General features: G+C 38.9%; 2 protein-coding genes across 3 annotated transcripts in view; both read right to left on the bottom strand.

The window, feature by feature from the left end:
- LOC148660433 (E3 ubiquitin-protein ligase TRIM39-like) overlaps positions 1-21,798 on the bottom strand; it is a 182,698-nt gene that overhangs the window by 82,232 nt on the left and 78,668 nt on the right. The window lies entirely within an intron of this gene.
- LOC148660439 (butyrophilin subfamily 1 member A1-like) overlaps positions 1-21,798 on the bottom strand; it is a gene marked incomplete at its 5' end in the record, with an annotated part of 84,762 nt that overhangs the window by 62,236 nt on the left and 728 nt on the right. Inside the window, one exon of the mRNA XM_088637847.1 lies at positions 20,880-21,161. Coding sequence (XP_088493973.1) covers positions 20,880-21,161 — 282 coding nt within the window. The remainder of the gene's footprint in view (positions 1-20,879; positions 21,162-21,798) is intronic.

Genomic DNA, 21,798 nt, shown 5'->3' with positions numbered 1-21,798 from the left:
GCAAATTTTCATGAAGCTGAAAAATGCTGTTAAATGGTACTTAAATCGGCATGCTTTTAATGCCTGGCTAGGGTTAGGGTTACAAGAACCATAGAATTTTTCCCGCTGTTGCACTTTTAGCTGCACTTTAAATGACAAAATGAAGAGAGTTTACCCATTAGAACAGGTATTCTTCACACTTTTCATCTGGCTCAGTTTTGGATAAAATCAATGGATAGGGCAATATACAAAAAGGTGACCAAAACTGTCCGAAAACTAAAAGTGCAGATAGGAGCAAATTATCACTCATCCTAAAGATAACTGGGGACCCGGAATGCAGCACTGACAGTAAAAAACCTCTACCTGTTGTGGGAATGCTAACCCTAACCCTAGCTAGGGTTTCAAATGTACATTCTGGCAGGGTGTCTCAGAAGCCCTCCAAACATCAAAGTTGAATTTTTTCCTCAAACTCCAAAAAATCAGTCTCAAACTATCAAAACGGTTTCTAAAACCTCTAGGAAATGTATCTTCTTTAATAATCTGTCTGGTTTAGGCAAATTTTCATGAAGCTGAAAAATGCTGTTAAATGGTACTTAAATCGGCATGCTTTTAATTCCTGGCTAGGGTTAGGGTTACAAGAACCATAGAATTTTGCCCGCTGTTGCACTTTTAGCTGCACTTTAAATGACAAAATGAAGAGAGTTTACCCATTAGAACAGGTATTCTTCACACTTTTCATCTGGCTCAGTTTTGGATAAAATCAATGGATGGGGCAATATACAAAAAGGTGACCAAAACTGTCCGAAAACTAAAAGTGCAGATAGGAGCAAATTATCACTCATCCTAAAGATAACTGGGGACCCGGAATGCAGCACTGACAGTAAAAAACCTCTACCTGTTGTGGGAATGCTAACCCTAACCCTAGCTAGGGTTTCAAATGTACATTCTGGCAGGGTGTCTCAGAAGCCCTCCAAACATCAAAGTTGAATTTTTTCCTCAAACTCCAAAAAATCAGTCTCAAACTATCAAAACGGTTTCTAAAACCTCTAGGAAATGTATCTTCTTTAATAATCTGTCTGGTTTAGGCAAATTTTCATGAAGCTGAAAAATGCTGTTAAATGGTACTTAAATCGGCATGCTTTTAATGCCTGGCTAGGGTTAGGGTTACAAGAACCATAGAATTTTTCCCGCTGTTGCACTTTTAGCTGCACTTTAACTGACAAAATGAAGAGAGTTTACCCATTAGAACAGGTATTCTTCACACTTTTCATCTGGCTCAGTTTTGGATAAAATCAATGGATAGGGCAATATACAAAAAGGTGACCAAAACTGTCCGAAAACTAAAAGTGCAGATAGGAGCAAATTATCACTCATCCTAAAGATAACTGGGGACCCGGAATGCAGCACTGACAGTAAAAAACCTCTACCTGTTGTGGGAATGCTAACCCTAACCCTAGCTAGGGTTTCAAATGTACATTCTGGCAGGGTGTCTCAGAAGCCCTCCAAACATCAAAGTTGATTTTTTTCCTCAAACTCCAAGAAATCAGTCTCAAACTATCAAAACAGTTTCTAAAACCACTAGGAAATGTATCTTCTTTAATAATCTGTCTGGTTAGGCAAATTTTCATGAAGCTGAAAAATGCTGTTAAATGGTACTTAAATCGGCATGCTTTTAATGCCTGGCTAGGGTTAGGGTTACAAGAACCATAGAATTTTGCCCGCTGTTGCACTATTAGCTGCACTTTAAATGACAAAATGAAGAGAGTTTACCCATTAGAACAGGTATTCTTCACACTTTTCATCTGGCTCAGTTTTGGATAAAATCACTGGATAGGGCAATATACAAAAAGGTGACCAAAACTGTCCGAAAACTAAAAGTGCAGATAGGAGCAAATTATCACTCATCCTAAAGATAACTGGGGACCCGAAATGCAGCACTGACAGTAAAAAACCTCTACCTGTTGTGGGAATGCTTACCCTAACCCTAGCTAGGGTTTCAAATGTACATTCTGGCAGGGTGTCTCAGAAGCCCTCCAAACATCAAAGTTGAATTTTTTCCTCAAACTCCAAAAAATCAGTCTCAAACTATCAAAACGGTTTCTAAAACCTCTAGGAAATGTATCTTCTTTAATAATCTGTCTGGTTCAGGCACATTTTCATGATGCTGAAAAATGCTGTTAAATGGTAGTTAAATCGGCATGCTTTTAATGCCTGGCTAGGGTTAGGGTTACAAGAACCATAGAATTTTTCCCGCTGTTGCACTTTTAGCTGCACTTTAACTGACAAAATGAAGAGAGTTTACCCATTAGAACAGGTATTCTTCACACTTTTCATCTGGCTCAGTTTTGGATAAAATCACTGCATAGGGCAATATACAAAAAGGTGACCAAAACTGTCCGAAAACTAAAAGTGCAGATAGGAGCAAATTATCACTCATCCTAAAGATAACTGGGGACCCGGAATGCAGCACTGACAGTAAAAAACCTCTACCTGTTGTGGGAATGCTAACCCTAACCCTAGCTAGGGTTTCAAATGTACATTCTGGCAGGGTGTCTCAGAAGCCCTCCAAACATCAAAGTTGAATTTTTTCCTCAAACTCCAAAAAATCAGTCTCAAACTATCAAAACGGTTTCTAAAACCTCTAGGAAATGTATCTTCTTTAATAATCTGTCTGGTTTAGGCAAATTTTCATGAAGCTGAAAAATGCTGTTAAATGGTAGTTAAATCGGCATGCTTTTAATGCCTGGCTAGGGTTAGGGTTACAAGAACCATAGAATTTTGCCCGCTGTTGCACTTTTAGCTGCACTTTAACTGACAAAATGAAGAGAGTTTACCCATTAGAACAGGTATTCTTCACACTTTTCATCTGGCTCAGTTTTGGATAAAATCACTGCATAGGGCAATATACAAAAAGGTGACCAAAACTGTCCGAAAACTAAAAGTGCAGATAGGAGCAAATTATCACTCATCCTAAAGATAACTGGGGACCCGGAATGCAGCACTGACAGTAAAAAACCTCTACCTGTTGTGGGAATGCTAACCCTAACCCTAGCTAGGGTTTCAAATGTACATTCTGGCAGGGTGTCTCAGAAGCCCTCCAAACATCAAAGTTGAATTTTTTCCTCAAACTCCAAAAAATCAGTCTCAAACTATCAAAACGGTTTCTAAAACCTCTAGGAAATGTATCTTCTTTAATAATCTGTCTGGTTTAGGCAAATTTTCATGAAGCTGAAAAATGCTGTTAAATGGTACTTAAATCGGCATGCTTTTAATGCCTGGCTAGGGTTAGGGTTACAAGAACCATAGAATTTTTCCCGCTGTTGCACTTTTAGCTGCACTTTAAATGACAAAATGAAGAGAGTTTACCCATTAGAACAGGTATTCTTCACACTTTTCATCTGGCTCAGTTTTGGATAAAATCACTGGATAGGGCAATATACAAAAAGGTGACCAAAACTGTCCGAAAACTAAAAGTGCAGATAGGAGCAAATTATCACTCATCCTAAAGATAACTGGGGACCCGGAATGCAGCACTGACAGTAAAAAACCTCTACCTGTTGTGGGAATGCTAACCCTAACCCTAGCTAGGGTTTCAAATGTACATTCTGGCAGGGTGTCTCAGAAGCCCTCCAAACATCAAAGTTGAATTTTTTCCTCAAACTCCAAAAAATCAGTCTCAAACTATCAAAACGGTTTCTAAAACCTCTAGGAAATGTATCTTCTTTAATAATCTGTCTGGTTTAGGCAAATTTTCATGAAGCTGAAAAATGCTGTTAAATGGTACTTAAATCGGCATGCTTTTAATGCCTGGCTAGGGTTAGGGTTACAAGAACCATAGAATTTTTCCCGCTGTTGCACTTTTAGCTGCACTTTAACTGACAAAATGAAGAGAGTTTACCCATTAGAACAGGTATTCTTCACACTTTTCATCTGGCTCAGTTTTGGATAAAATCAATGGATAGGGCAATATACAAAAAGGTGACCAAAACTGTCCGAAAACTAAAAGTGCAGATAGGAGCAAATTATCACTCATCCTAAAGATAACTGGGGACCCGGAATGCAGCACTGACAGTAAAAAACCTCTACCTGTTGTGGGAATGCTAACCCTAACCCTAGCTAGGGTTTCAAATGTACATTCTGGCAGGGTGTCTCAGAAGCCCTCCAAACATCAAAGTTGAATTTTTTCCTCAAACTCCAAAAAATCAGTCTCAAACTATCAAAACGGTTTCTAAAACCTCTAGGAAATGTATCTTCTTTAATAATCTGTCTGGTTTAGGCAAATTTTCATGAAGCTGAAAAATGCTGTTAAATGGTACTTAAATCGGCATGCTTTTAATGCCTGGCTAGGGTTAGGGTTACAAGAACCATAGAATTTTTCCCGCTGTTGCACTTTTAGCTGCACTTTAACTGACAAAATGAAGAGAGTTTACCCATTAGAACAGGTATTCTTCACACTTTTCATCTGGCTCAGTTTTGGATAAAATCACTGCATAGGGCAATATACAAAAAGGTGACCAAAACTGTCTGAAAACTAAAAGTGCAGATAGGAGCAAATTATCACTCATCCTAAAGATAACTGGGGACCCGGAATGCAGCACTGACAGTAAAAAACCTCTACCTGTTGTGGGAATGCTAACCCTAACCCTAGCTAGGGTTTCAAATGTACATTCTGGCAGGGTGTCTCAGAAGCCCTCCAAACATCAAAGTTGAATTTTTTCCTCAAACTCCAAAAAATCAGTCTCAAACTATCAAAACGGTTTCTAAAACCTCTAGGAAATGTATCTTCTTTAATAATCTGTCTGGTTTAGGCAAATTTTCATGAAGCTGAAAAATGCTGTTAAATGGTAGTTAAATCGGCATGCTTTTAATGCCTGGCTAGGGTTAGGGTTACAAGAACCATAGAATTTTGCCCGCTGTTGCACTTTTAGCTGCACTTTAACTGACAAAATGAAGAGAGTTTACCCATTAGAACAGGTATTCTTCACACTTTTCATCTGGCTCAGTTTTGGATAAAATCACTGGATAGGGCAATATACAAAAAGGTGACCAAAACTGTCCGAAAACTAAAAGTGCAGATAGGAGCAAATTATCACTCATCCTAAAGATAACTGGGGACCCGGAATGCAGCACTGACAGTAAAAAACCTCTACCTGTTGTGGGAATGCTAACCCTAACCCTAGCTAGGGTTTCAAATGTACATTCTGGCAGGGTGTCTCAGAAGCCCTCCAAACATCAAAGTTGAATTTTTTCCTCAAACTCCAAAAAATCAGTCTCAAACTATCAAAACGGTTTCTAAAACCTCTAGGAAATGTATCTTCTTTAATAATCTGTCTGGTTTAGGCAAATTTTCATGAAGCTGAAAAATGCTGTTAAATGGTACTTAAATCGGCATGCTTTTAATGCCTGGTTAGGGTTAGGGTTACAAGAACCATAGAATTTTTCCCGCTGTTGCACTTTTAGCTGCACTTTATATGACAAAATGAAGAGAGTTTACCCATTAGAACAGGTATTCTTCACACTTTTCATCTGGCTCAGTTTTGGATAAAATCACTGCATAGGGCAATATACAAAAAGGTGACCAAAACTGTCCGAAAACTAAAAGTGCAGATAGGAGCAAATTATCACTCATCCTAAAGATAACTGGGGACCCGGAATGCAGCACTGACAGTAAAAAACTTCTACCCGTTGTGGGAATGCTAACCCTAACCCTAGCTAGGGTTTCAAATGTGCATTCCGGCATGGTGTCTCAGAAGCCCTCCAAACATCAAAGTTGATTTTTTTCCTCAAACTCCAAGAAATCAGTCTCAAACTATCAAAACAGTTTCTAAAACCACTAGGAAATGTATCTTCTTTAATAATCTGTCTGGTTAGGCAAATTTTCATGAAGCTGAAAAATGCTGTTAAATGGTAGTTAAATCGGCATGCTTTTAATGCCTGGCTAGGGTTAGGGTTACAAGAACCATAGAATTTTGCCCGCTGTTGCACTATTAGCTGCACTTTAAATGACAAAATGAAGAGAGTTTACCCATTAGAACAGGTATTCTTCACACTTTTCATCTGGCTCAGTATTGGATAAAATCACTGGATAGGGCAATATACAAAAAGGTGACCAAAACTGTCCGAAAACTAAAAGTGCAGATAGGAGCAAATTATCACTCATCCTAAAGATAACTGGGGACCCGGAATGCAGCACTGACAGTAAAAAACCTCTACCTGTTGTGGGAATGCTAACCCTAACCCTAGCTAGGGTTTCAAATGTACATTCTGGCAGGGTGTCTCAGAAGCCCTCCAAACATCAAAGTTGAATTTTTTCCTCAAACTCCAAAAAATCAGTCTCAAACTATCAAAACGGTTTCTAAAACCTCTAGGAAATGTATCTTCTTTAATAATCTGTCTGGTTTAGGCAAATTTTCATGAAGCTGAAAAATGCTGTTAAATGGTACTTAAATCGGCATGCTTTTAATGCCTGGTTAGGGTTAGGGTTACAAGAACCATAGAATTTTTCCCGCTGATGCACTTTTAGCTGCACTTTATATGACAAAATGAAGAGAGTTTACCCATTAGAACAGGTATTCTTCACACTTTTCATCTGGCTCAGTTTTGGATAAAATCAATGGATAGGGCAATATACAAAAAGGTGACCAAAACTGTCCGTAAACTAAAAGTGCAGATAGGAGCAAATTATCACTCATCCTAAAGATAACTGGGGACCCGGAATGCAGCACTGACAGTAAAAAACCTCTACCTGGTGTGGGAATACTAACCCTAACCCTAGCTAGGGTTTCAAATGTACATTCTGGCAGGGTGTCTCAGAAGCCCTCCAAACATCAAAGTTAAATTTTTTCCTCAAACTCCAAAAAATCAGTCTCAAACTTTCAAAACGGTTTCTAAAACCTCTAGGAAATGTATCTTCTTTAATAATCTGTCTGGTTCAGGCACATTTTCATGATGCTGAAAAATGCTGTTAAATGGTAGTTAAATCGGCATGCTTTTAATGCCTGGCTAGGGTTAGGGTTACAAGAACCATAGAATTTTTCCCGCTGTTGCACTTTTAGCTGCACTTTAACTGACAAAATGAAGAGAGTTTACCCATTAGAACAGGTATTCTTCACACTTTTCATCTGGCTCAGTTTTGGATAAAATCACTGCATAGGGCAATATACAAAAAGGTGACCAAAACTGTCCGAAAACTAAAAGTGCAGATAGGAGCAAATTATCACTCATCCTAAAGATAACTGGGGACCCGGAATGCAGCACTGACAGTAAAAAACCTCTACCTGTTGTGGGAATGCTAACCCTAACCCTAGCTAGGGTTTCAAATGTACATTCTGGCAGGGTGTCTCAGAAGCCCTCCAAACATCAAAGTTGAATTTTTTCCTCAAACTCCAAAAAATCAGTCTCAAACTATCAAAACGGTTTCTAAAACCTCTAGGAAATGTATCTTCTTTAATAATCTGTCTGGTTTAGGCAAATTTTCATGAAGCTGAAAAATGCTGTTAAATGGTACTTAAATCGGCATGCTTTTAATGCCTGGCTAGGGTTAGGGTTACAAGAACCATAGAATTTTTCCCGCTGTTGCACTTTTAGCTGCACTTTAAATGACAAAATGAAGAGAGTTTACCCATTAGAACAGGTATTCTTCACACTTTTCATCTGGCTCAGTTTTGGATAAAATCAATGGATAGGGCAATATACAAAAAGGTGACCAAAACTGTCCGAAAACTAAAAGTGCAGATAGGAGCAAATTATCACTCATCCTAAAGATAACTGGGGACCCGGAATGCAGCACTGACAGTAAAAAACCTCTACCTGTTGTGGGAATGCTAACCCTAACCCTAGCTAGGGTTTCAAATGTACATTCTGGCAGGGTGTCTCAGAAGCCCTCCAAACATCAAAGTTGAATTTTTTCCTCAAACTCCAAAAAATCAGTCTCAAACTATCAAAACGGTTTCTAAAACCTCTAGGAAATGTATCTTCTTTAATAATCTGTCTGGTTTAGGCAAATTTTCATGAAGCTGAAAAATGCTGTTAAATGGTACTTAAATCGGCATGCTTTTAATTCCTGGCTAGGGTTAGGGTTACAAGAACCATAGAATTTTGCCCGCTGTTGCACTTTTAGCTGCACTTTAAATGACAAAATGAAGAGAGTTTACCCATTAGAACAGGTATTCTTCACACTTTTCATCTGGCTCAGTTTTGGATAAAATCAATGGATGGGGCAATATACAAAAAGGTGACCAAAACTGTCCGAAAACTAAAAGTGCAGATAGGAGCAAATTATCACTCATCCTAAAGATAACTGGGGACCCGGAATGCAGCACTGACAGTAAAAAACCTCTACCTGTTGTGGGAATGCTAACCCTAACCCTAGCTAGGGTTTCAAATGTACATTCTGGCAGGGTGTCTCAGAAGCCCTCCAAACATCAAAGTTGAATTTTTTCCTCAAACTCCAAAAAATCAGTCTCAAACTATCAAAACGGTTTCTAAAACCTCTAGGAAATGTATCTTCTTTAATAATCTGTCTGGTTTAGGCAAATTTTCATGAAGCTGAAAAATGCTGTTAAATGGTACTTAAATCGGCATGCTTTTAATGCCTGGCTAGGGTTAGGGTTACAAGAACCATAGAATTTTTCCCGCTGTTGCACTTTTAGCTGCACTTTAACTGACAAAATGAAGAGAGTTTACCCATTAGAACAGGTATTCTTCACACTTTTCATCTGGCTCAGTTTTGGATAAAATCAATGGATAGGGCAATATACAAAAAGGTGACCAAAACTGTCCGAAAACTAAAAGTGCAGATAGGAGCAAATTATCACTCATCCTAAAGATAACTGGGGACCCGGAATGCAGCACTGACAGTAAAAAACCTCTACCTGTTGTGGGAATGCTAACCCTAACCCTAGCTAGGGTTTCAAATGTACATTCTGGCAGGGTGTCTCAGAAGCCCTCCAAACATCAAAGTTGATTTTTTTCCTCAAACTCCAAGAAATCAGTCTCAAACTATCAAAACAGTTTCTAAAACCACTAGGAAATGTATCTTCTTTAATAATCTGTCTGGTTAGGCAAATTTTCATGAAGCTGAAAAATGCTGTTAAATGGTACTTAAATCGGCATGCTTTTAATGCCTGGCTAGGGTTAGGGTTACAAGAACCATAGAATTTTGCCCGCTGTTGCACTATTAGCTGCACTTTAAATGACAAAATGAAGAGAGTTTACCCATTAGAACAGGTATTCTTCACACTTTTCATCTGGCTCAGTTTTGGATAAAATCACTGGATAGGGCAATATACAAAAAGGTGACCAAAACTGTCCGAAAACTAAAAGTGCAGATAGGAGCAAATTATCACTCATCCTAAAGATAACTGGGGACCCGAAATGCAGCACTGACAGTAAAAAACCTCTACCTGTTGTGGGAATGCTAACCCTAACCCTAGCTAGGGTTTCAAATGTACATTCTGGCAGGGTGTCTCAGAAGCCCTCCAAACATCAAAGTTGAATTTTTTCCTCAAACTCCAAAAAATCAGTCTCAAACTATCAAAACGGTTTCTAAAACCTCTAGGAAATGTATCTTCTTTAATAATCTGTCTGGTTCAGGCACATTTTCATGATGCTGAAAAATGCTGTTAAATGGTAGTTAAATCGGCATGCTTTTAATGCCTGGCTAGGGTTAGGGTTACAAGAACCATAGAATTTTTCCCGCTGTTGCACTTTTAGCTGCACTTTAACTGACAAAATGAAGAGAGTTTACCCATTAGAACAGGTATTCTTCACACTTTTCATCTGGCTCAGTTTTGGATAAAATCACTGCATAGGGCAATATACAAAAAGGTGACCAAAACTGTCCGAAAACTAAAAGTGCAGATAGGAGCAAATTATCACTCATCCTAAAGATAACTGGGGACCCGGAATGCAGCACTGACAGTAAAAAACCTCTACCTGTTGTGGGAATGCTAACCCTAACCCTAGCTAGGGTTTCAAATGTACATTCTGGCAGGGTGTCTCAGAAGCCCTCCAAACATCAAAGTTGAATTTTTTCCTCAAACTCCAAAAAATCAGTCTCAAACTATCAAAACGGTTTCTAAAACCTCTAGGAAATGTATCTTCTTTAATAATCTGTCTGGTTTAGGCAAATTTTCATGAAGCTGAAAAATGCTGTTAAATGGTAGTTAAATCGGCATGCTTTTAATGCCTGGCTAGGGTTAGGGTTACAAGAACCATAGAATTTTGCCCGCTGTTGCACTTTTAGCTGCACTTTAACTGACAAAATGAAGAGAGTTTACCCATTAGAACAGGTATTCTTCACACTTTTCATCTGGCTCAGTTTTGGATAAAATCACTGCATAGGGCAATATACAAAAAGGTGACCAAAACTGTCCGAAAACTAAAAGTGCAGATAGGAGCAAATTATCACTCATCCTAAAGATAACTGGGGACCCGGAATGCAGCACTGACAGTAAAAAACCTCTACCTGTTGTGGGAATGCTAACCCTAACCCTAGCTAGGGTTTCAAATGTACATTCTGGCAGGGTGTCTCAGAAGCCCTCCAAACATCAAAGTTGAATTTTTTCCTCAAACTCCAAAAAATCAGTCTCAAACTATCAAAACGGTTTCTAAAACCTCTAGGAAATGTATCTTCTTTAATAATCTGTCTGGTTTAGGCAAATTTTCATGAAGCTGAAAAATGCTGTTAAATGGTACTTAAATCGGCATGCTTTTAATGCCTGGCTAGGGTTAGGGTTACAAGAACCATAGAATTTTTCCCGCTGTTGCACTTTTAGCTGCACTTTAAATGACAAAATGAAGAGAGTTTACCCATTAGAACAGGTATTCTTCACACTTTTCATCTGGCTCAGTTTTGGATAAAATCACTGGATAGGGCAATATACAAAAAGGTGACCAAAACTGTCCGAAAACTAAAAGTGCAGATAGGAGCAAATTATCACTCATCCTAAAGATAACTGGGGACCCGGAATGCAGCACTGACAGTAAAAAACCTCTACCTGTTGTGGGAATGCTAACCCTAACCCTAGCTAGGGTTTCAAATGTACATTCTGGCAGGGTGTCTCAGAAGCCCTCCAAACATCAAAGTTGAATTTTTTCCTCAAACTCCAAAAAATCAGTCTCAAACTATCAAAACGGTTTCTAAAACCTCTAGGAAATGTATCTTCTTTAATAATCTGTCTGGTTTAGGCAAATTTTCATGAAGCTGAAAAATGCTGTTAAATGGTACTTAAATCGGCATGCTTTTAATGCCTGGCTAGGGTTAGGGTTACAAGAACCATAGAATTTTTCCCGCTGTTGCACTTTTAGCTGCACTTTAACTGACAAAATGAAGAGAGTTTACCCATTAGAACAGGTATTCTTCACACTTTTCATCTGGCTCAGTTTTGGATAAAATCACTGCATAGGGCAATATACAAAAAGGTGACCAAAACTGTCCGAAAACTAAAAGTGCAGATAGGAGCAAATTATCACTCATCCTAAAGATAACTGGGGACCCGGAATGCAGCACTGACAGTAAAAAACCTCTACCTGTTGTGGGAATGCTAACCCTAACCCTAGCTAGGGTTTCAAATGTACATTCTGGCAGGGTGTCTCAGAAGCCCTCCAAACATCAAAGTTGAATTTTTTCCTCAAACTCCAAAAAATCAGTCTCAAACTATCAAAACGGTTTCTAAAACCTCTAGGAAATGTATCTTCTTTAATAATCTGTCTGGTTTAGGCAAATTTTCATGAAGCTGAAAAATGCTGTTAAATGGTACTTAAATCGGCATGCTTTTAATGCCTGGCTAGGGTTAGGGTTACAAGAACCATAGAATTTTTCCCGCTGTTGCACTTTTAGCTGCACTTTAACTGACAAAATGAAGAGAGTTTACCCATTAGAACAGGTATTCTTCACACTTTTCATCTGGCTCAGTTTTGGATAAAATCACTGCATAGGGCAATATACAAAAAGGTGACCAAAACTGTCTGAAAACTAAAAGTGCAGATAGGAGCAAATTATCACTAATCCTAAAGATAACTGGGGACCCGGAATGCAGCACTGACAGTAAAAAACCTCTACCTGTTGTGGGAATGCTAACCCTAACCCTAGCTAGGGTTTCAAATGTACATTCTGGCAGGGTGTCTCAGAAGCCCTCCAAACATCAAAGTTGAATTTTTTCCTCAAACTCCAAAAAATCAGTCTCAAACTATCAAAACGGTTTCTAAAACCTCTAGGAAATGTATCTTCTTTAATAATCTGTCTGGTTTAGGCAAATTTTCATGAAGCTGAAAAATGCTGTTAAATGGTAGTTAAATCGGCATGCTTTTAATGCCTGGCTAGGGTTAGGGTTACAAGAACCATAGAATTTTGCCCGCTGTTGCACTTTTAGCTGCACTTTAACTGACAAAATGAAGAGAGTTTACCCATTAGAACAGGTATTCTTCACACTTTTCATCTGGCTCAGTTTTGGATAAAATCACTGCATAGGGCAATATACAAAAAGGTGACCAAAACTGTCCGAAAACTAAAAGTGCAGATAGGAGCAAATTATCACTCATCCTAAAGATAACTGGGGACCCGGAATGCAGCACTGACAGTAAAAAACCTCTACCTGTTGTGGGAATGCTAACCCTAACCCTAGCTAGGGTTTCAAATGTACATTCTGGCAGGGTGTCTCAGAAGCCCTCCAAACATCAAAGTTGAATTTTTTCCTCAAACTCCAAAAAATCAGTCTCAAACTATCAAAACGGTTTCTAAAACCTCTAGGAAATGTATCTTCTTTAATAATCTGTCTGGTTTAGGCAAATTTTCATGAAGCTGAAAAATGCTGTTAAATGGTACTTAAATCGGCATGCTTTTAATGCCTGGCTAGGGTTAGGGTTACAAGAACCATAGAATTTTTCCCGCTGTTGCACTTTTAGCTGCACTTTAAATGACAAAATGAAGAGAGTTTACCCATTAGAACAGGTATTCTTCACACTTTTCATCTGGCTCAGTTTTGGATAAAATCACTGGATAGGGCAATATACAAAAAGGTGACCAAAACTGTCCGAAAACTAAAAGTGCAGATAGGAGCAAATTATCACTCATCCTAAAGATAACTGGGGACCCGGAATGCAGCACTGACAGTAAAAAACCTCTACCTGTTGTGGGAATGCTAACCCTAACCCTAGCTAGGGTTTCAAATGTACATTCTGGCAGGGTGTCTCAGAAGCCCTCCAAACATCAAAGTTGAATTTTTTCCTCAAACTCCAAAAAATCAGTCTCAAACTATCAAAACGGTTTCTAAAACCTCTAGGAAATGTATCTTCTTTAATAATCTGTCTGGTTTAGGCAAATTTTCATGAAGCTGAAAAATGCTGTTAAATGGTACTTAAATCGGCATGCTTTTAATGCCTGGTTAGGGTTAGGGTTACAAGAACCATAGAATTTTTCCCGCTGTTGCACTTTTAGCTGCACTTTATATGACAAAATGAAGAGAGTTTACCCATTAGAACAGGTATTCTTCACACTTTTCATCTGGCTCAGTTTTGGATAAAATCACTGCATAGGGCAATATACAAAAAGGTGACCAAAACTGTCCGAAAACTAAAAGTGCAGATAGGAGCAAATTATCACTCATCCTAAAGATAACTGGGGACCCGGAATGCAGCACTGACAGTAAAAAACTTCTACCCGTTGTGGGAATGCTAACCCTAACCCTAGCTAGGGTTTCAAATGTGCATTCCGGCATGGTGTCTCAGAAGCCCTCCAAACATCAAAGTTGATTTTTTTCCTCAAACTCCAAGAAATCAGTCTCAAACTATCAAAACAGTTTCTAAAACCACTAGGAAATGTATCTTCTTTAATAATCTGTCTGGTTAGGCAAATTTTCATGAAGCTGAAAAATGCTGTTAAATGGTAGTTAAATCGGCATGCTTTTAATGCCTGGCTAGGGTTAGGGTTACAAGAACCATAGAATTTTGCCCGCTGTTGCACTATTAGCTGCACTTTAAATGACAAAATGAAGAGAGTTTACCCATTAGAACAGGTATTCTTCACACTTTTCATCTGGCTCAGTTTTGGATAAAATCACTGGATAGGGCAATATACAAAAAGGTGACCAAAACTGTCCGAAAACTAAAAGTGCAGATAGGAGCAAATTATCACTCATCCTAAAGATAACTGGGGACCCGGAATGCAGCACTGACAGTAAAAAACCTCTACCTGTTGTGGGAATGCTAACCCTAACCCTAGCTAGGGTTTCAAATGTACATTCTGGCAGGGTGTCTCAGAAGCCCTCCAAACATCAAAGTTGAATTTTTTCCTCAAACTCCAAAAAATCAGTCTCAAACTATCAAAACGGTTTCTAAAACCTCTAGGAAATGTATCTTCTTTAATAATCTGTCTGGTTTAGGCAAATTTTCATGAAGCTGAAAAATGCTGTTAAATGGTACTTAAATCGGCATGCTTTTAATGCCTGGTTAGGGTTAGGGTTACAAGAACCATAGAATTTTTCCCGCTGTTGCACTTTTAGCTGCACTTTATATGACAAAATGAAGAGAGTTTACCCATTAGAACAGGTATTCTTCACACTTTTCATCTGGCTCAGTTTTGGATAAAATCAATGGATAGGGCAATATACAAAAAGGTGACCAAAACTGTCCGTAAACTAAAAGTGCAGATAGGAGCAAATTATCACTCATCCTAAAGATAACTGGGGACCCGGAATGCAGCACTGACAGTAAAAAACCTCTACCTGGTGTGGGAATACTAACCCTAACCCTAGCTAGGGTTTCAAATGTACATTCTGGCAGGGTGTCTCAGAAGCCCTCCAAACATCAAAGTTAAATTTTTTCCTCAAACTCCAAAAAATCAGTCTCAAACTATCAAAACGGTTTCTAAAACCTCTAGGAAATGTATCTTCTTTAATAATCTGTCTGGTTCAGGCACATTTTCATGATGCTGAAAAATGCTGTTAAATGGTAGTTAAATCGGCATGCTTTTAATGCCTGGCTAGGGTTAGGGTTACAAGAACCATAAAATTTTGCCCGCTGTTGCACTTTTAGCTGCACTTTAACTGACAAAATGAAGAGAGTTTACCGATTAGAACAGGTATTCTTCACACTTTTCATCTGGCTCAGTTTTGGATAAAATCACTGCATAGGGCAATATACAAAAAGGTGACCAAAACTGTCCGAAAACTAAAAGTGCAGATAGGAGCAAATTATCACTCATCCTAAAGATAACTGGGGACCCGGAATGCAGCACTGACAGTAAAAAACCTCTACCTGTTGTGGGAATGCTAACCCTAACCCTAGCTAGGGTTTCAAATGTACATTCTGGCAGGGAGTCTCAGAAGCACTCCAAACATCAAAGTTGAATTTTTTCCTCAAACTCCAAAAAATCAGTCTCAAACTATCAAAACGGTTTCTAAAACCTCTAGGAAATGTATCTTCTTTAATAATCTGTCTGGTTTAGGCAAATTTTCATGAAGCTGAAAAATGCTGTTAAATGGTAGTTAAATCGGCATGCTTTTAATGCCTGGCTAGGGTTAGGGTTACAAGAACCATAGAATTTTGCCCGCTGTTGCACTTTTAGCTGCACTTTAACTGACAAAATGAAGAGAGTTTACCCATTAGAACAGGTATTCTTCACACTTTTCATCTGGCTCAGTTTTGGATAAAATCACTGCATAGGGCAATATACAAAAAGGTGACCAAAACTGTCCGAAAACTAAAAGTGCAGATAGGAGCAAATTATCACTCATCCTAAAGATAACTGGGGGCCTGGAATGCAGCACTGACAGTAAAAAACTTCTACCTGTTGTGGGAATGCTAACCCTAACCCTAGCTAGGGTTTCAAATGTACATTCTGGCAGGGTGTCTCAGAAGCCCTCCAAACATCAAAGTTGATTTTTTTCCTCAAACTCCAAAAAATCAGTCTCAAACTATCAAAACGGTTTCTAAAACCTCTAGGAAATGTATCTTCTTTAATAATCTGTCTGGTTTAGGCAAATTTTCATGAAGCTGAAAAATGCTGTTAAATGGTACTTAAATCGGCATGCTTTTAATGCCTGGCTAGGGTTAGGGTTACAAGAACCATAGAATTTTTCCCGCTGTTGCACTTTTAGCTGCACTTTAAATGACAAAATGAAGAGAGTTTACCCATTAGAACAGGTATTCTTCACACTTTTCATCTGGCTCAGTTTTGGATAAAATCACTGCATAGGGCTATATACAAAAAGGTGACCAAAACTGTCCGAAAACTAAAAGTGCAGATAGGAGCAAATTATCACTCATCCTAAAGATAACTGGGGACCCGGAATGCAGCACTGACAGTAAAAAACCTCTACCTGTTGTGGGAATGCTAACCCTAACCCTAGCTAGGGTTTCAAATGTACATTCTGGCAGGGTGTCTCAGAAGCCCTCCAAATATCAAAGTTGAATTTTTTCCTCAAACTCCAAAAAATCAGTCTCAAACTATCAAAACGGTTTCTAAAACCTCTAGGAAATGTATCTTCTTTAATAATCTGTCTGGTTTAGGCAAATTTTCATGAAGCTGAAAAATGCTGTTAAATGGTAGTTAAATCGGCATGCTTTTAATGCCTGGCTAGGGTTAGGGTTACAAGAACCATAGAATTTTTCCCGCTGTTGCACTTTTAGCTGCACTTTAAATGACAAAATGAAGAGAGTTTACCCATTAGAACAGGTATTCTTCACACTTTTCATCTGGCTCAGTTTTGGATAAAATCAATGGATAGGGCAATATACAAAAAGGTGACCAAAACTGTCCGAAAACTAAAAGTGCAGATAGGAGCAAATTATCACTCATCCTAAAGATAACTGGGGACCCGGAATGCAGCACTGACAGTAAAAAACCTCTACCTGTTGTGGGAATGCTATCCCTAACCCTAGCTAGGGTTTCAAATGTACATTCTGGCAGGGTGTCTCAGAAGCCCTCCAAACATCAAAGTTGAATTTTTTCCTCAAACTCCAAAAAATCAGTCTCAAACTATCAAAACGGTTTCTAAAACCTCTAGGAAATGTATCTTCTTTAATAATCTGTCTGGTTTAGGCAAATTTTCATGAAGCTGAAAAATGCTATTAAATGGTAGTTAAATCGGCATGCTTTTAATGCCTGGCTAGGGTTAGGGTTACAAGAACCATAGAATTTTGCCCGCTGTTGCACTTTTAGCTGCACTTTAACTGACAAAATGAAGAGAGTTTACCCATTAGAACAGGTATTCTTCACACTTTTCATCTGGCTCAGTTTTGGATAAAATCAATGGATAGGGCAATATACAAAAAGGTGACCAAAACTGTCCGAAAACTAAAAGTGCAGATAGGAGCAAATTATCACTCATCCTAAAGATAACTGGGGACCCGGAATGCAGCACTGACAGTAAAAAACCTCTACCTGTTGTGGGAATGCTAACCCTAACCCTAGCTAGGGTTTCAAATGTACATTCTGGCAGGGTGTCTCAGAAGCCCTCCAAACATCAAAGTTGAATTTTTTCCTCAAACTCCAAAAAATCAGTCTCAAACTATCAAAACGGTTTCTAAAACCTCTAGGAAATGTATCTTCTTTAATAATCTGTCTGGTTTAGGCAAATTTTCATGAAGCTGAAAAATGCTGTTAAATGGTACTTAAATCGGCATGCTTTTAATGCCTGGCTAGGGTTAGGGTTACAAGAACCATAGAAATTTTCCCACTGTTGCACTTTTAGCTGCACTTTAAATGACAAAATGAAGAGAGTTTACCCATTAGAACAGGTATTCTTCACACTTTTCATCTGGCTCAGTTTTGGATAAAATCACTGCATAGGGCAATATACAAAAAGGTGACCAAAACTGTCCGAAAACTAAAAGTGCAGATAGGAGCAAATTATCACTCATCCTAAAGATAACTGGGGACCCGGAATGCAGCACTGACAGTAAAAAACCTCTACCTGTTGTGGGAATGCTAACCCTAACCCTAGCTAGCGTTTCAAATGTACATTCTGGCAGGGTGTCTCAGAAGCCCTCCAAACATCAAAGTTGAATTTTTTCCTCAAACTCCAAAAAATCAGTCTCAAACTATCAAAACGGTTTCTAAAACCTCTAGGAAATGTATCTTCTTTAATAATCTGTCTGGTTTAGGCAAATTTTCATGAAGCTGAAAAATGCTGTTAAATGGTAGTTAAATCGGCATGCTTTTAATGCCTGGCTAGGGTTAGGGTTACAAGAACCATAGAATTTTGCCCGCTGTTGCACTTTTAGCTGCACTTTAACTGACAAAATGAAGAGAGTTTACCCATTAGAACAGGTATTCTTCACACTTTTCATCTGGCTCAGTTCTGGATGAAATCAATGGATAGGGCAATATACAAAAAGGTGACCAAAACTGTCCGAAAACTAAAAGTGCAGATAGGAGCAAATTATCACTCATCCTAAAGATAACTGGGGGCCCGGAATGCAGCACTGACAGTAAAAAACTTCTACCTGTTGTGGGAATGCTAACCCTAACCCTAGCTAGGGTTTCAAATGTACATTCTGGCAGGGTGTCTCAGAAGCCCTCCAAACATCAAAGTTGATTTTTTTCCTCAAACTCCAAAAAATCAGTCTCAAGCTATCAAAACGGTTTCTAAAACCTCTAGGAAATGTATCTTCTTTAATAATCATTCTGGTTTAGGCAAATTTTCATGAACCTGAAAAATGCTGTTAAATGGTAGTTAAATCGGCATGCTTTTAATGCCTGGCTAGGGTTAAGGTTACAAAAACCATAGAATTTTTCCCGCTGTTGCACTTTTAGCTGCACTTTAAATGACAACATGAAGAGAGTTTACCCATTAGAACAGGTATTCTTCACACTTTTCATCTGGCTCAGTTTTGGATAAAATCACTGGATAGGGCAATATACAAAAAGGTGACCAAAACTGTCCGAAAACTAAAAGTGCAGATAGGAGCAAATTATCACTCATCCTAAAGATAACTGGGGACCCGGAATGCAGCACTGACAGTAAAAAACCTCTACCTGTTGTGGGAATGCTAACCCTAACCCTAGCTAGGGTTTCAAATGTACATTCTGGCAGGGTGTCTCAGAAGCCCTCCAAACATCAAAGTTGAATTTTTTCCTCAAACTCCAAAAAATCAGTCTCAAACTATCAAAACGGTTTCTAAAACCTCTAGGAAATGTATCTTCTTTAATAATCTGTCTGGTTTAGGCAAATTTTCATGAAGCTGAAAAATGCTGTTAAATGGTAGTTAAATCGGCATGCTTTTAATGCCTGGCTAGGGTTAGGGTTACAAGAACCATAGAATTTTGCCCGCTGTTGCACTTTTAGCTGCACTTTAACTGACAAAATGAAGAGAGTTTACCCATTAGAACAGGTATTCTTCACACTTTTCATCTGGCTCAGTTTTGGATAAAATCAATGGATAGGGCAATATACAAAAAGGTGACCAAAACTGTCCCAAAACTAAAAGTGCAGATAGGAGCAAATTATCACTCATCCTAAAGATAACTGGGGGCCCGGAATGCAGCACTGACAGTAAAAAACTTCTACCTGTTGTGGGAATGCTAACCCTAACCCTAGCTAGGGTTTCAAATGTACATTCCGGCAGGGTGTCTCAGAAGCCCTCCAAACATCAAAGTTGATTTTTTTCCTCAAACTCCAAAAAATCAGTCTCAAACTATCAAAACGGTTTCTAAAACCTCTAGGAAATGTATCTTCTTTAATAATCATTCTGGTTTAGGCAAATTTTCATGAAGCTGAAAAATGCTGTTAAATGGTAGTTAAATCGGCATGCTTTTAATGCCTGGCTAGGGTTAAGGTTACAAAAACCATAGAATTTTTCCCGCTGTTGCACTTTTAGCTGCACTTTAAATGACAACATGAAGAGAGTTTACCCATTAGAACAGGTATTCTTCACACTTTTCATCTGGCTCAGTTTTGGATAAAATCACTGCATAGGGCAATATACAAAAAGGTGACCAAAACTGTCCGAAAACTAAAAGTGCAGATAGGAGCAAATTATCACTCATCCTAAAGATAACTGGGGACCCGGAATGCAGCACTGACAGTAAAAAACTTCTACCTGTTGTGGGAATGCTAACCCTAACCCTAGCTAGGGTTTCAAATGTGCATTCCGGCAGGGTGTCTCAGAAGCCCTCCAAACATCAAAGTTGATTTTTTTCCTCAAACTCCAAAAAATCAGTCTCAAACTATCAAAACGGTTTCTAAAACCTCTAGGAAATGTATCTTCTTTAATAATCATTCTGGTTTAGGCAAATTTTCATGAAGCTGAAAAATGCTGTTAAATGGTAGTTATATCGGCATGCTTTTAATGCCTGGCTAGGGTTAAGGTTACAAAAACCATAGAATTTTTCCTGCTGTTGCACTTTTAGCTGCACTTTAAATGACAAAATGAAGAGAGTTTACCCATTAGAACAGGTATTCTTCACACTTTTCATCTGGCTCAGTTTTGGATAAAATCACTGCATAGGGCAATATACAAAAAGGTGACCAAAACTCTCCGAAAACTAAAAGTGCAGATACTGTAGTAAGTAGTTAGTCATCATTGCAGGCACATGTTTAAACCCAGTGCTGAGATTCAATAAAGCATGAGAGATACCTCATATTCTTGATTTTTTAGACAGAAACCACAGATAGGAGCAGTTATTTAATCTTGAACTTCTCAGAATTTGTAATTTTTATCCGATTATTAGGTAAATTTTTACAGAATGTGTCTTATTGAGAGTGGAGTTACTGTGTGTCACCTGATTGTATGTGCCTGACAGATTCAGCACTTTGTATTGAGTGTTGAGGTGAGTCCTTTCATCATTAGTTCCTATGTTTGGCTGTGCCCAGTGGCCCAGGTGTGTTATGTCCTGGGTGTGTGTGAGACCTCAGGTGTGTGACAGCTGAGCTCCACTGTTCGTGTTCAATACTCACTGGGAATGTGGAGCTGAGAGCCCCAGTCTGGCTCAGGCAGAGCACTTCTGACCAGACAGGAGAAGATGTTGGACTCCTGCTGGACTGGGATGGAGCTGCTGACACTGAGGAGCCCCTGACTGTCCCTCTCCACTGTGCTGCTGGACAGTGAGGTCACATCATGTCCATCCCTGTCTGTCCAGGTCACTGCAGGCGCAGGGACCCACCCCTCTGATCTGCACAGCAGCTGGGTGTGACCTCCTCCAGGGGAGTGGAGAGACACTGAGGGCTGGGAGCCCAGGGCTGTGGGTTCGACACAACAGGAGATATTTCACAGCTGATAAAAGCCCACTGTCGCTTTGATTTCAGAACACAGAAATGATAAAGACTTGTTTAGAATCAACAGTTTGAATTATCTGTATATTATAACTCTTAAAGTTTCTCCACTCAAGGTGACAGTTGAGCTGTCAGCTGATGAACTGGAGTGTTGAGGTATCAGTGAATCTGTATTTACAGGGGACAGGTTCAGTATTACAGAGACACAAGGATGGAAACTGATCAGCTGAGTGCTGAGCTGTGTAATTTTTTTTTTGGTGTATGTGCCAGTCTTTTCCAGTTAAGTTATTACTGTATTCTCTTCTCTGTATTCCCAGAATAATAACAGAACAGACATCACAACACGACACAACACAACACAGGTACCTCAGTCTCTCTGATGTCTTTACCTATGCAGACGTGTTAAGGTAGCCAGGTAGATTCTGTGCAGAGTAGTGAAACCGTGTTCTAAAGCTATAAACCAGAATCCAGTCCAAAAGTTCGAAACCGAAGGATTAACACCAGCAAAGGTACCGAAACACAAAACAAAGTCGTAAACCAGGGAGCTAGAAAGTCGAAGAGTCTGAATACCTCTAAAAGCGCAAACCAAAACAACAAGCCGAAA

The sequence above is a fragment of the Lepisosteus platostomus genome, chromosome 6, assembly GCF_059453375.1.
Source record: "Lepisosteus platostomus isolate fLepPlt1 chromosome 6, fLepPlt1.hap1, whole genome shotgun sequence".
Lineage (NCBI taxonomy): Eukaryota > Metazoa > Chordata > Actinopteri > Semionotiformes > Lepisosteidae > Lepisosteus > Lepisosteus platostomus.
The sequence above is the reverse complement of the archived record's forward strand: the minus strand, read 5'-3'. Positions and strand labels throughout refer to the sequence as shown.